Source organism: Drosophila sechellia, chromosome X, assembly GCF_004382195.2.
Source record: "Drosophila sechellia strain sech25 chromosome X, ASM438219v1, whole genome shotgun sequence".
Classification (NCBI taxonomy): Eukaryota; Metazoa; Arthropoda; class Insecta; order Diptera; family Drosophilidae; genus Drosophila; species Drosophila sechellia.
In genome coordinates, this window is record NC_045954.1 from 18,668,516 (window position 1) to 18,683,505 (window position 14,990).

General features: G+C 44.9%; 2 protein-coding genes across 2 annotated transcripts; one reads left to right on the plus strand and one right to left on the minus strand.

The window, feature by feature from the left end:
* Window positions 1-46: 46 nt before the first annotated feature.
* LOC6614881 lies at window positions 47-1,916 on the minus strand. The gene has a single exon (XM_002039263.2). The coding sequence runs from the start codon at window positions 1,505-1,507 to the stop codon at window positions 188-190; it is 1,320 nt and encodes a 439-aa protein (XP_002039299.1). The 5' UTR covers window positions 1,508-1,916; the 3' UTR covers window positions 47-187.
* Window positions 1,917-2,062: 146 nt separating this feature from the next.
* Window positions 2,063-3,009, plus strand: LOC6614882. Its single transcript, XM_002039264.2, has one exon. The coding sequence runs from the start codon at window positions 2,132-2,134 to the stop codon at window positions 2,654-2,656; it is 525 nt and encodes a 174-aa protein (XP_002039300.1). The 5' UTR covers window positions 2,063-2,131; the 3' UTR covers window positions 2,657-3,009.
* Window positions 3,010-14,990: the final 11,981 nt, after the last annotated feature.

The following is a 14,990-nucleotide window of genomic DNA, read 5'->3' on the forward strand; positions in this document are numbered from 1 at the left end:
GCCCAGTTCCATCGACATGGTCAACATCAGCTGGGGATCCAAGCCCATACCTTTTTAACTATGAAATACATTATAGGAGGTTTCGCAGAAATGTTCGTCTTTAATGCAATTCAAATGGAGTGTAAGAGATAAAAGACATGAACAAATCATGCCTCATATCTATGAAATAAATTCGGTCCTGTTGGTTTCAATTACACCAATTCGAAGAATAATCGTCAAACAAGCGGATCATATGGGACTCGTGAATACCTTTCATCAAATGAATCACATATACACCACTTGACATTATGTTGTGGATGCGGACTTTGATATACTTTCGTAGTACAGTGTTCTCCAGATGCTCCATGCCGTGTAGGATATTTATGTAAGGTGGTATATTTACGTAAGGCCTACGTGTTCCCAATATTTCAAATCTAAAGGCCAGATCGTGCTGAATTTTCTCAAACTCATAACAGAATGTCAGATTGTTCTTGCTTGTATACTCGGTGACGCCGAAGTCCACAAAGTAGATACGGTAACGGCCGCGAAATATGTCAACGATTTTGGCGCGATAATATCGGCCCTGATATGGGGCCAGAACCATGTCCCAGACGCGGAAATCACCTGTGCCCCTTTTCATAACACCCTTGCTCCACGTAGGCACTGCTGGATCATCAGCGAATCGGGCGTAGAACTCGGCATAGCTAACGATCCTGGTGACATGGACGCCTACAATGCTGTCCCGTTCGCGACCTTTGCGTTTATACCGTGCAACAAATTTGGCCACATCCCGAACGTTCGCATCCATGTTTCCGTGCCCATCGCCTCTAACCACAAGGGGCTGTGGTTGGTTGCGTGGAGTATTCCGGATGTCGTCCACCAACAGTTCGAGGCCATTACTGCCGAGGACGCGCAGTCTAACATTCTGGGTAATGAATACATCATTGACCAGGCGACATTTGATCGTTAGCGCCGGCAGCTTCTTAAGATTATCGGGCAGCGCGAAGATGCGCTCCATGCCGGACAAGTTGGTATATTTGGCATCGTCGATCATATAGGCACAGTAGCCCATGGGGTAATCGGGGGCGTTGATGGCGACGCGAGAGATGCGATTCTTGGCTTCGTCGTAGAATGCAAAGATTTCGCCATAGTTGGGCAGCTGCTCCAGTTCCTGCAGATGCACCTGCCCCTCGGCTAGACATTTCAACAGCTTGGAGCCCCGTCCATTGATGGCCACGTAAAAGACCGATAGGCTCTTGAGCAGCACGGTGCCGGTTAAAATGCGTCCTATAGGAATTTCCCCGATTTGGTCCATGATTTTGTAGAAGGTTCCCACAACGGACAGAAGGAGACCGCCAAGGGGAGGAAACAGGGGGCTCTTCCGCGGATTCAGTGCCAAATTGTTTAGCCTCTCCTTTGAGTTGACGCATTTGGAAACCGCCCGGATGGGCTGAAGCAGGCAGTTGGACATGGTTTGTGTTTCCACCGACTGTTGAGTTACCACCAGATTGGAAGTGCCTCCTTCCATATTATATTATTCCTTCCTTCAAAATCTGCTTAAAATTTCTGGGAGTAATTTTGGCAATTCTTGGCGTTGTCAAAAAGGACAGTATCAGGGTAGCACTTCTATGAGTTATCGTGCTTTCGATATCGATAGATCCAATTGGCTAAGCTAGCAACGTCTGTGTATTGAAACACCGATGTTCGAGTGATTTTGATTGAAAGCTTGTAGCAGGGCGTGAAAATAACACATATTTGATCATTTTATTTTTTTAAGACAATAAAACACAACTTGCGCTTATTCGCAAATTATATCAAAATTCTTGTTTGGAACTAGATGTACTTAATTTTGCGAAGTAAATAAAAATGTATAGTATTCACAATATACTTAATTTGCTGATTAAAAATGCTGATTATTCAATGGCACTACAAATAATTGCCAGTTCAGTAAGCTTCAATTTTATCAGCAATCGGCTTGTGTTTTGTTGCGCACTGTACTAAAAAGTAGGACCGTACTTAAGGATTTACCTGAAATGCAGCCACACAACATTTAGATTAGCTTTCTGGGTTCGAAACCAAATGAGAAGGGTGGAAGAGGGGTCAGCTGATTTCGACTAGATATCGATAGTGACGCCAAAGTCGAGCTGCCGAAATGTCGCAAGTTGGGCAATTGCATCCGAAATCTCCGCCAGCAACGGCTGGAGCAGGAGCAGGATCTCCCCAAGCAGCCGCTTCGGTGGCCGTGGCGGCCGATGCCAACGAAACGGAGCTCATGGTAAAGGTGATCATGGACATGGGTTATCCGGAGGGCGAGGCTCGCCTGGCGCTGGCCCAGAGCAACAACAACGTGCAGCGGGCGGTGCAGATCTTGGTGGAGGGAATGGATGACGGCGAGTCGCGCAAGAGGCGTGGCAATCGCATGCGATTAAGGCAACTGAGCAGCTCCCTCATGGGGAATCCACTTGCCACGGATGAAGCCATCGTCCAGATGATGCGGGATCAGAGGATCGCACAGGCGCTGGCCGAGTTGGTGAACGGCAGCAGTGTGCAGGCCATGGAACTGCTGCTGATCCAGGAAGAGGATGAGCCCGAGGACGAGATGTCGGAGGAGGAGCAGCTGGAAACCAGCCAGGAGCAGTCATCCTCATCTGCCGATGGCTCTTCGCCTAGCAACTGAAAGGGTTCGTTAGTACTGCTTGCATCTATTAGTTTAAGTTTTAGATATATGAGAATGTTAGTTTTCAAGTCTCCTGAAGTTAAAACAAGTTCTTTATAATTACGTTTTTAGTTTGCTATTATGTCTTAAATATTCCATTAACGTTATAGAAAGTGTATGTATGTTTATCAGAGTAATTAATATTGTTATTAATCCACCAACGAAGGTTTCCACGTTTAGGCGTTAAATGTTTATTTAATATTTGAAAAGTGTCATCAATTTAAAAGTATACTTATATTTAAGTTCAGTTTACAATTATGGAATTTCGTGAATATTTGCATTAAAGATATATCTAAGGTGTTAGTGAAGATGAATCCTTGTTGTTCCTTTTGGAAATCTTCTGATTGAAACTCCTAGTCAAATTTTTATATAATTAATAAGTAAACTTTGAACCGCTATAGTTTTTCTTTAAGGAACCTAACAGTTTGCAAAGTACCATTATTTTTTTTATTATTATTATTGTCAATTAACAGCAGTATGTGGAATCAGGGCAGTTCGAGGATGATGTTACCTGATGTGCTGGTCCCTGAAACGTTTGGGTTCACCCCCAGCCATCGGGAGACATTAAATGCACTAGGGCCACCCAGGCCAATTTCCCCCGAGCACTTTGTTGTTGTTTTGGCGGATGTGACTCCGGTCAAGGAGCGGAAGTAGCCAGAACTGAAAGCAATAGCAACAACAACCCTGCGGCAACAGCAATGCGCAGCTTGTCAACCCTTTTCGGCCCGATGATTAATGATCGCTCTTTTATTTTTTCAACTCCAGCGTTTTGTACTGATTTCAATTTACCGCCTTTGCTCACAGTTCTTTGGCGTAGATTGGAGTACATATAGTGCATCCCCCGGATCGTCGTGGGCAAGGGGAAGAGGGGTATTTCGCAGTTGAAAAATTCTAATTAATTTTGACTTGCAACCGTTGACACTGTCAGCCGCAGCCACGTAACCCACCCAGCGTTTATCGCGTTTGATCGGCGTTGCGGCGCACCGCAAACTACAGAAGGCGTCAACCCCTGGACGTCCGTCGTCCGATTCCTGAATACTCCGGTGCTCCGCTCCGGTGACTGCTGCTCCACACAGTCGGAACTCGAGGCGTAGGCGGCGCCGTCTCATTTATCAAGGGCAGCCAACTGTCGCCGCTCTTTTTGGGCTGTCTGGGGTTAAGATTGCGCGGGTTAAGTCAGATTGCAGATTGCACAGCGAAAAAGTATGGCAATATATTGAAAAGAAATCTGTGTTCTGTGTGCTTTTTTATATTAATGATGAACAATGCCAGTCAGAATAATGCTTAGTTAGGTAACTATTCGTATAGCTATTTATCTTGACACATAAGAAGCACTCAATGAGTTTGTACCCTTTGGGATATCAAAGATAGAACTCTGATGGTGCTCTTCGTCACTACGTGGATACTCTGGTAGTGCAATCATGTTAATGCTTTTAAGAGGAGGTTTTTTTCATGCTTTCACAAAGGATCTTTCATTTGATCCATTGTAACTCACATTCTCAGACATATGTATGTTGACCATTGACCTTTCATAGTGTGAACCCGATAAGGTAGCGTATTCCGAACCCTACGAGTATTTCAGCACGTTCGATAAGAACCGATTCGATCGGGGTTTTTCTACCCGTGCGTTTCGAGTTCGGTTCGGTTCGGTTTGGGTTCGCTGGACTTTAAAAGGCAATTGTCACGGCCCGTAAATTAGATGTGGAGAAATCCGTAATTCGATACTGCGATGACGTCGCTGACAATGGCATGCAATCAGGCCTGGTTGTCCGTCGACCATTACCTTTGCCGCTTGTTAACTTCGTTTGCATAAACAGTTTGGGAGGCGGGTCGGGGATAAAGGGGCGGGGCATTATCAATATGTTGACAACAAGCCAGCAATAATAATTGCAATAACAATTTGCCGCGAACCCAAGAAGCGTGCGAAATGTGCCAAAAGGCAGCGAAGGGATGGGTTTCGATCCGGTAATTGGCCACATACATAAAAGAAGGCAAAAACTGGTAGCAACGAGGCAAGACCTCGTTTATAAGTCGATGTTGCGTCGATCATATTTAAACGGATTGTTAAGGCAATTTCCAATGCAAATGAGCCCGCAAATGACGATGACAAACGAAGACGGCCTGGGAAGCCTACTTTCCGGCAATCGATAACCGCAACCGAGAGTCCTGCCACAGGATATATGGACACGGATATAGATACAGATACATATATAGAGATAGATATATATGCATGTGTATGTACATGCATAGATGCCCGTATGTATGCAAACCGAACCGCAGTTCAGATTGAAGTGCCAGCCCGGTTGGCTCACTTTTTATTTGCCCAAGCGCTTAATTGTGTAAAAAAGGACCGATGATAGTCCTGCGGCTGAAGGAGCAGCTGCCGAGGGCTGCCAATTAATAGATGGAAATGGATTTGCGTAAGAAATATGCGTTGCCGCTTCCACCCCCCGCTACCCACTCGCATTTCCATGGGCCAGCAATGGCGAGCGAGCGAACCAGAGACAATTAGGCAATTATTTGCGCAAAGGATCAAAACCAAAACAAAAAGCCCTGCCCTGCCACCCATTCACCATCCGTTCACTGCATCCATTCCACCACCCATCCACTCACCCCCTGGCTATCATCCGCATGCTTGTGGGAAAGCGCTCAATGGGTCCATGGGCTCGAAACTCGTGTGTTCCAAATTCAGAGGCCGACAAGGATGAGCAACGCCACCTGAGGTGACCAGGTTACTTTGGTTAGCCTTTTTAACTTGGGATCTTGGCTTATATCAGAGTTCTATAGATCGTTATTTAACTTCGTGATGGGTCAAACCAACTTTCTCGAGATAGGAAACCAGATAACACAGAAACAAGAAATAGATCAAATGCTCGAGTACGGCTTTGGTGACCCCGATCACTGACACATTGTTGTATTGTGCTATTCTGATTTCAATATTTCTAAAAATAGGACTTATGTTTTCCATCACAACCTAATAAAAGGTAAGTATTTAAAGAATGCAGTTAAAAGGACAAAATTATTTAACCAAGCTTCTGCTTTGGTGACCCCAAGCGATTGTGCTTTTCACAAAGAGACTTTTATAATTAGCATGACTAATGATCAAATGGCGTTTGATGGTTTGTGATATAAAAAATTACCAATGTTTATTAGCCTTTTTCAGCCACTTTGTCCACTTTCGGCCGGGGCACATCACTGGCGGGAGCAGAGCTTAGGTGGAATTTTTGGGGTGGGGCTGAAGTCGGGTTTCGTTTGGAGTTTTGCTTGGCCGTTGCTTTTAATTGAACATGAGCAATTAGCGTGCAATTTGTTTCGCTTGCGAATGTGAACCAACGGTAAATGGGGGCAGCTCCCTGCCGTCCTGCAAAAACCCACCCGCCACCCCTCTCACATGTGCCACGTGCTTTTTTTGTTGTGTGTATCTGTGTGTGTGTGTGTCTCTTGCCAAGAAACGCACTTGAGCAGAATTAATTTTAAATGCGGCTCTGCACGCGGCTAAGTGATTATGTCCTGGGCAGAAAGAGCGAAGCCATTCGAGCTGGAAGCTGGCCATTCAACCACCACCCACTCGCCACCCACCACCCACTGCCACCACCCCCGCTCCACTCTTCACTCGATTGCTCGCATGTTTAATTATAATTAAAAAGCACAGCACAGCATCTCCAGCAGCATCTCCCCCGCCAAGGGAGCATCCTTCAGGCTAACCTGATCCATAAACATTAAAATGGTTAATTGAGAGCTTAGTGCGTCCTTGCCACCCCGCTCCGCCCACTGCGGCTGCAGCATAATATTAATTATTTTAATTGAAATGTTCATTATTTTACATCTAATTTGGCGCTAGGTGCGTGTGCCACTCCCCCAATTCCATTCATTGAATTGAAATGACCCCCATCCCCACTGGTCATCGTTTCCACATGCTGGAAACCAGGCACAGTGGGGCCGCACAGTGGCCATCTCATCTCAATGCTCTTTTATTGGGAAGATTGAAACATCTTTTATATTTATGGCTAATAAGAAAGTATTTCAATATTTAGAGAAAAGTTTTTAAGTAAAAAATTAGAGTTATTGGGAGTTTTAAAGGTGTAATACATGGAAACAACATTGCTGGAATTCTATAAATCATACTTTATTATCTGATCGATCAGATTAGATACGGAAAATATCCAATTGATCAACTTACCCCACTCATTTCTATGCCTTCCGATTTGTCCCACTGTGCCTGTGTGCCATATTTAATTCTTTTTATTTTCGGCCTGCTTCTTTTGGGGTTGTTGCAGCAGTTTGGCGCGGGGTTTATTATAAATTTTTAATTGGCTTTTTATGTATGAATAATGCCTGCACCCCGGCACCCCTGCCCCTCGCCCCGCGGCCGCCCGTAGAGTTCAGAGTGGTGCCACCAGTAGAGACGCTCCTGATTCTCCCCGAGAGATGGGGTAGTTTGGCGGATCATTTATGCAGTTAATTCATTGTGCGGTTATTATTCTTCCTGCACGGCGAAAAAAAAACAAAAAAAAAAAACAGCTTGACATCGGGAAGATGATTTAATAAAACGATGTTCAATTGAGCTGACTTCCAAATTCTAGTTTTCATCACTTCCACTATTTCCATTGTGTATCAGGAAGTATTTATGCAATTGATGACATCAATTTATACATTTTTTAGAAGGTATCATTGTCATTTATTCATTTGATTCATTTCACCTAAAGTATCTTTGACTTAGAACTTTGTTTTGCTACCCTATCAGAACTTCTCTACAAAACACTATTCCAACCCAGTATATTTATTTCGGTGTGGGAATTAGTAACGGTACAAAAGGGTTGCATCGCGGTCTGGTGGGTGATACAATGTACAAATCGCCAGAATGGAGCCGAAATGGCTGAATGTCACAAGAAGGAAGAGGAAACTATCCGGCTTGCGGCAGCGAAGCTCCACCTACAAGGGGCACAGGTGCGCCTACGCAGGTGGGCCGCATGCTAATAACAGCGCCTTAACAGAGCAACCCTCGGCCGCACCTGTGTGATAGGCGGTCGGCGGCCAGGAGCGGCGTCCAATGGCAGCGCAGGGCCCCAAAAAGCAGCCCCAACGCCGGAGAGCGAGAGCGAGTGCGAGAGAGAGAGAGCGGAAACAACCCTCGCGATTCAAAATAAAAAGCCGGTTTCATTCGGATAGAAGGAAAAGCCAGGCGAGAGAGAGCTCGTGCTGTCGACGTCGACTTCGACTTCATTCATGCGGCATTCGAAAAATTAACGACATTCGAAAATTCAACTTCGGCGCTGGCGGTTGTGAGTGCGCGCGTGCGATAAACAGAAGAAGAAGAAGACGACGACGTAGCAAAACGCAAAAGTTAGCGAAATCATAACAAAGTCACGGAACACTGTTCATTTTTTTTCCTGTGTACATGCCACAAAAGGTACAAGAGAAGCAACAAGAGAAACAGCAGCAGCAACAACAACAACGGCAGCAGCAACAGCTAAACAAGTGCGAAATATGCAAATTTATGAGCTAACTAATTGAGTCGAGTGTGCGTGCGTGTGTGTGGTGCGTGTTCGTGTGCGTACGTGTGTGTGGCAGGTGTTTATCTATCTCTCCCTCTCTTTTCTATCGCTCTCGGTGATCTTGCACCCACACAAAATCAGGAATAACAAATAACAAATAACGAATAGCGGTAAACGTAAATACCAGTAGCCTGATCCCTCGGTCTCTGTCTTGCCCTCCCCCACACTCTCTATCTCCTTCTGACACGCGTGTGGCGAGATTTCGCATTCAATTAGCGCTAAAATTGAATAACATAAACAATAAGCAAAAACGCATTCCTCTCTCTGTGCAGCAACAACAATTGAATAATAACGACCGGACCGAACCGTACCGACCGCAAAAGCTAAATAAATAAATAAATAAATACACAACATACGCGATTACAACAGCAGCAGCAACAACAGCAAGAGCCTTGTGTTTCCTGCGAAAGAGCAAGAACAAATACTCGACAACAACAAACAGCAGGAACAACAACTCAATTTCTGCATATGTAAGTTGAAACTTTCTCGCTGGCGATCCTTTTAATTAGTTTACGTTAGTTTTCCGCCCAACACTTCTGCTTGTTTATTTTTGCCATTTGTTCTAATTAAGAACCAAAACGAACTGAAACGAACAGAAGAAGCTCTCCGTTCTCCACTCTCCACTCTCCACTCCCTACTCGCCGCCTTGCTAATTGCCTCCGTCTCGGATTACCCAGCAAAAACAACAACTAATTGCAGCGATCAGCAAGAACCCTGCATGCACACATACACACATGTACACATACACTTATGTACGAACACATATCGAAAAGGAAGCTGGAGAAGTTGAGGGAAAATAATCAGAAAAACCAACAAACGCGCAGAAAAAGATGCTAAAATAAGCCTCATTTTTTAGAAAGAAGAACGAAAAATAAATTCCAAGGGTTGAAACAACTTCTGTGCCTTAACTGTTAAATTTCAAAAGGAAGCAGTCTTAAAAAAATCTTATTGAACAGAACTGATCTTTAAGTTCAAGTAACATCTACGTAATCTATAACTAAAACTGCTAGTTTTATTGAATTTATAAAGATTTTAATTAGTGTCGAAGTTTGCCAAATGTCTTAACTGCATCTAAAAATAAGCATTGTTGCATCGAACAACAATAGCAATATTAGCAATAAATAAAATAATAAAATAGCAATATTAGTAATAAGCAGTTAAACTTTCATGACCAGAAAATTACCTAACTCAACTTCGCTATAAATCAAAAACGTTTTATTAACCATAAAAACTAGTCATTTACGTTGAAGTAAAGTTCTGTTAAGCTGTACCTTTTTTAAGGCAACTATTTGAAATGTTCACTTTTCGGCTTGAAAAATTGTGCTAAAAAACTGGCGTTAGTGTCGTTATATCAGTTATGATATATTTGGATATCATTAAGATTTGTTTGGGAACACAAATGAAGTTTATTTTATTTTTGTAAGCACTATGTTTTTTGTAGCGTTTCGTCACTAGTTTAAAGTATTTGATGTTTAATTTTGCCATTTGGCAATTATAAGGTTTTAAGCCCTACAAATAGACTTCATTAGACCCTATATCAAGTTTGTGATTCGAAGTTATGATCGCCGAAAGTCCCACAATCCTTTCTGATGTCTTATTGGCCCGCTCCTTACTGTTTCTCTTGAAACTACTGTGTTTGGACTCAGATCCCACTCATTTTCCCATCGTTGTGCTGGCTTACTATAGCTAGGCACTCCTTTGAAAGGCCTTGGATGTTACCATGGCCACCCGCCCGCCTCCAGCAGCCTCCCCTGATCCCAGTTGCACCGTCTAATTGGGAATTTCACACATTTGCATGCCTCCACCGCCCACTGGCTGTGGATTTTCTCTCTGGGTTTTCTCTGGCCCTTCATTATTTACTTTCCTGCCCGCGCGATGTTGTTGTCAGTCAGCCAGCCCATTAATGCCAAATGCGTGTCTGTCAAGTCAAGTCAAGTCGAGCCGAGTGGAGTGGAGTGGAGTAGAGTTGCCCCTTTCTTGCCACATCCATTTCCACCTCTGCAACTGGAACAGCAACTCCCGAGCCAGTGGAGGTGCAAAAAGTTGGCGGAATGGAGACTGGAGAAGTGCAGTGCAGAGCAGTCGCCGCTCACGTTGCATTAATTAACATTTAAACAATAATTAAATTATTCATACAAATGTGGCAAATGTAAGCGGCAGAAGAGCGGCAGACACACGGAGCAGTTCCCTTCATCTTCATCGCCATCGTCATTGGCCCATCTTTAATCTCCGAGTAGCTGCAGCAGGAGCCGGAGGAGCTAGAGGAGTAGCAGCAACAACAACAGCCTATTAGTAAGGCTTATTGCCTGTCTGGCTACCAGTACCACTGCCACTACCTCTCTTCAGCGATCTTATCTGCGGCAGGGCGCGCACGCGCACCTTCAGGCTCCATGATCCCAGGGGCGGGTGTAGCGGGAGTGGGAGGGGTAGCGGGAGCGGGAGGACCAGCACAGTAGCCGGGCCATGTTGATGATGATGATGACGGAGACGCACCTACATGCAACGCCCTCTCACGCTCCTCTTACCTCTTTCTTTCGATATCCCTCGAAAACACTGATCAGCAAATCAGCGAGGGACGAAAATTTGGGTTTAGCATACTTTCTAGGGCGTGGTCTGAACTCTAATACATTACATAACTGCCATTATGAATGTATCCGGTAAAACTTTTAGCGAGAATAATATAGATAAATATTTAAGAGTATTATGGGCTATGAACTCAGACTTATAGAACTTGAAAATATATGTGTATCAGCACTATAAAACCATATCACTTATAATAAATAGCTATGTCATGATAATATCCTTGCTAATATAAGGTTAATCCTTGTGGGTCCCAACTTGGTTTCGAAAACCTTGTCGGCTAGTGTAATTGCCACACATTGCGGTGGTGCCGCTTTAAGGCTAACAACTTGCTTAGTCCGTGGGTCTTTCGGTTCCAACCCCTCCTAGCAGATCCCTCCCCACCTGCTGATCTGCATCGTGCCGTGTTCCCTGACCATTCCGTGGTGTTCTGCCCCGCGGACCCCGCGTTCTGGTAATCCTTTAATTTATGACACTCTGGCACTCAACTAGAACGGACAGGGAACCGTGGGAGGTGCGGCGAGGGGCGGGGCAACATGACAACAATTTGCAAATATTTTATTAATAAATGGCATTGCATTCATTCGACCGCGGACCACATGCCGAACTCCAAGTCCAAGTGCCGCATTCGATCCGAAGTCCAACTTTAGGCTTAAGTCGCCGCAGCGGCCAAAACTTGTTGTAAAAATAAGGTAACAAAAAACAAAAGCTAAGCTAAAAAAAAAAAGAACTAAACTGAGGGGCTGAGACGTAGGCCAGTCTGCAATTGGTAGCATGCGACGCTGGACTGTTGCAGCTAAATTAAATTAAAATAAAAGTGCGCTAAGGTTGCGCCCAATGCAGCCACCAAGAGCTCTATACAGTGCTTTATGCCTGGTCAATAAAGTAGTCCCCCACTAAAGAGGTTTTTAGTTCTGACGGAAAAACATTCCGATCTATACGAATTGGTGACTCCGTTCTTTTGTCATACATTAATCCAAGCCAAATTGAAGGAAGGGTATTTCTTTTAATGACATATATTTAGAGTGAGCCATGAGTGAGTTGTGATTCTTGATAAGAGTAACTAAGAGTACTCAGAAGCAAGGAGATGGGTCTACCTTAGGCAGGTTCGACTGTAATCGGCGACCGAGGGAGACAGAACGCTCTGGGCCAGTTTTGTGGGCAGTTTGCGGACAGGCAAGCGAAGCCTGGCAAATTGAAATCGAAAAAGAAAACTCGTTAATTAAAAAGTTAACATGTGGACCGGGTTCGAGAATTAGAGATGGGTGCGTGAGCGGATTGTTTGCTGGTGATCGTGAGCCGGCAATTGCTCTTATGGAATGGAAAAAATGAAGGGGCAAGAAACCCGTTTATGTTGTTGGTATTATTTTTCTGGAGGAAGTGCGTCGCGCCGAAATGAAAAATGAAGTGCACACGCACCGTGTTTCTGGCCCCTTGCAAAGTGTTTGCATTATAATTGCCTTCCAAAAAAAAATCGGGGTAAACAAGGTAAAAATCAGGTGGAAAGAGCAGAGAATAAAAGCCAAGAATGCCATTCCTCGGTGACATAACGACCGATCTACTCTGCTCACTCCCACTCCTTGCAGCTCCCCACGGTCCTTGCTTCCATCTCTCTCACTCGCTCTGTGTCCCTACAGCCGTCCCTCTCACTTTGTGCGTTTCGTATTCCGCATTTCGTATTTTGTGGTCGTTTTCATTATAATTGGTTTGAAATTAATTTGCCAATTACACGATCTCACATTTAATTGGCTTTTAAGGGAAGCGCAAGAGGCGAAGGAGCTGAAAAGCGGCAGAAAAAGCGCAGTGCGTACTGCTCTACCTGTTCGTCCGTCTCTTTCTGGCCAGGAGGTCGCCGCTGGTTTTGATTCTTTTCTGGCTTTGCCCTTTTTTGTCCTCCGGGGGAAGGGGAAAGGGATAGAGGGGGGAGCTGCGGGCTGAGGAACACGGCAACCCGATGATGAGGACGATAATGATGGTGGTGGGGATCTTGGGGATCCGATCTTGCCCCTGCCCCACAAGCGATGTCGCTTTCGATTTGGGTAAATGAGGCAAGCAGTGCGTGCGACATTCACTTTATGTGCCGACAGCCGCCGACAAAGAACGACACCCCTGGTGCACTTCCCCTTACCCATCGCCGTCCCCATCCCCTTGTTCTTATCAATTTGCAATATTCATTTTTGCATAATACGCAAGCGGGGCATGCCATTATCCCGCATGATCCCCGCGAGATCTCCTTGATCCCCCGTGGGGAAGCTGGGCGACCAGAAGGGGCAGAGTCGCGTTAATTGGGTTGAACGTGCCGAAGTGGGAAAACCAGTTCTACACTCTCGGCCCGTTGCGGCCAAACAATTTTAACTAAAGCCTAAACACTTTTAGTTAAAATGCCAATTAAAATATTCTTTTTTCCCATTCTCTTGCCGCTCCCGTGCACCCGTGATCGATGGTTGCCCGACTCGGGGCGAAATAAATGCAGATGTCAATTAGAGGCTCATTAAAAAAAACGTCCACACAAAAGCGCAAACATCCAATCCGACCAACTCGAGCCCTTCTTTTTGTCTCCTTGGGGGAACTTGATTTCCTACATGAGCATCACTTGCACTTTTCTGGGGCTCGGGGGCTCACCTTTGTTGGCTATCCCCTATCCCCTATCCCCAACTCCCATAACCCCCCTTACCCACCCGGGGCCATCGGGATTCCTGCCACTTCGAGGCAGCAGACGAATGCATCACCAAGGCAGAGATCCGAGATCCCAGAGACCCAGCACAGCCCATCCCAGTTCATTTCAGCCCGAGGAGCAGTCGGAATCGGAGTCTGTCGCATTCCAGGCATAGTGGGTCGCATCCCTCGAGAAAGTCCTCTAACTAGGGCACAAGAACTATAGGTTCTCCTTGGTATTCAAAATTAAAATAAATGAACTACAAGCTGCTCTAAAAACGTTATATTTTATAGATTTATAATTTAAATGTATATAACTTTTTTATTTTAATTGTAAACTAGCGAGTATGTTAGAACCATTTCTATACCTCAATTAATTAACACTAGTCACTAATGTTAAGTTTTCTTAAAAGTGCGAGTATCATTCTTTATTCAGGGGAAAGTGTTCTAGTTTTTCCCATGGCTTCGTCCCACTGTGCTCGGTCCGTCTCCGTTTCTGGCCGCGCTGAGTGAAGGTGATTTAAAAATTTTGTCACATTTTCAGTACAAAGATTTTGGTATTTTTTAATGAGCTCTCGGGGATTCTCGGCTGGTCTCCGCACCACAGAACTAAGAGAACTGAGAGCTGAGAACTCAGAACTCAGAGCTGGGATGTGATGATCGTCAGGGCTTGGAGCTTGGACCTGGACGTGGACCTGAGCCAGAACCCCGTTCTGGATGTGGACATTTGTGACTTTTTTCGGTTCTTCAGCTCCGGCTTTTGTTCTTTTGCGTGCTCAGCTCCACGGAATGAAACGCAGCGAATCGAGTGGAGTGGAGACGAATCGCGTCGAATCGAATCGAATCGGTCCAAAAGTGCAAATTTCCGTCCACGATTTCCTCCCTCTTCTCATTTGTTCAGCCGACGAAGACGCCGCCGCCTGCTCATTTATATATTTTGTTTTATTTCGATTTGGTTTTGTTGTATTTAAATTGTTAATGTGCTGCTCCGCGGTTGTCTTTGGGGAATTAGCACGGCTTTTGTTCTTCTTATTGCAACTTGTTAAAATTCCGATCGGAGGACTGGAATGACGGGGCGGAGTTGGGATTGAAGCGAAGGCAATATGGCAATGGTGAAGGCCAGGATATGATATGTTCCATGTTCATAAATTCAACACATCGTGGATTCGAGTGGAGTGGAGTGGCATGGAATGGAATCGGTTGTGGGGGATTTTCCTTGGCCATCTTTGTCATTCCTGCAAAATGTCAGTGAGTTAATTAGGTATTATTTTAATGATGTGGCACGCAGAGCAATTTATTGTGTCAAGTTCAAGATGAACGAAGATGCTCGCTTAGGTAATGTGAGTGGAAAAATGAGCCTTTCCCACCGTGCAACCAGTTTATGGGCCCAGCAACAGCTTTTCAACTAGCATTTCAAGTCCTTGCAACTGCTTTCAACTCGCCACGCATGCGCAGAAAATTGCAGGCAGCAGACGCAAACGAACGAAAAGAGCGGCCAACGTAAT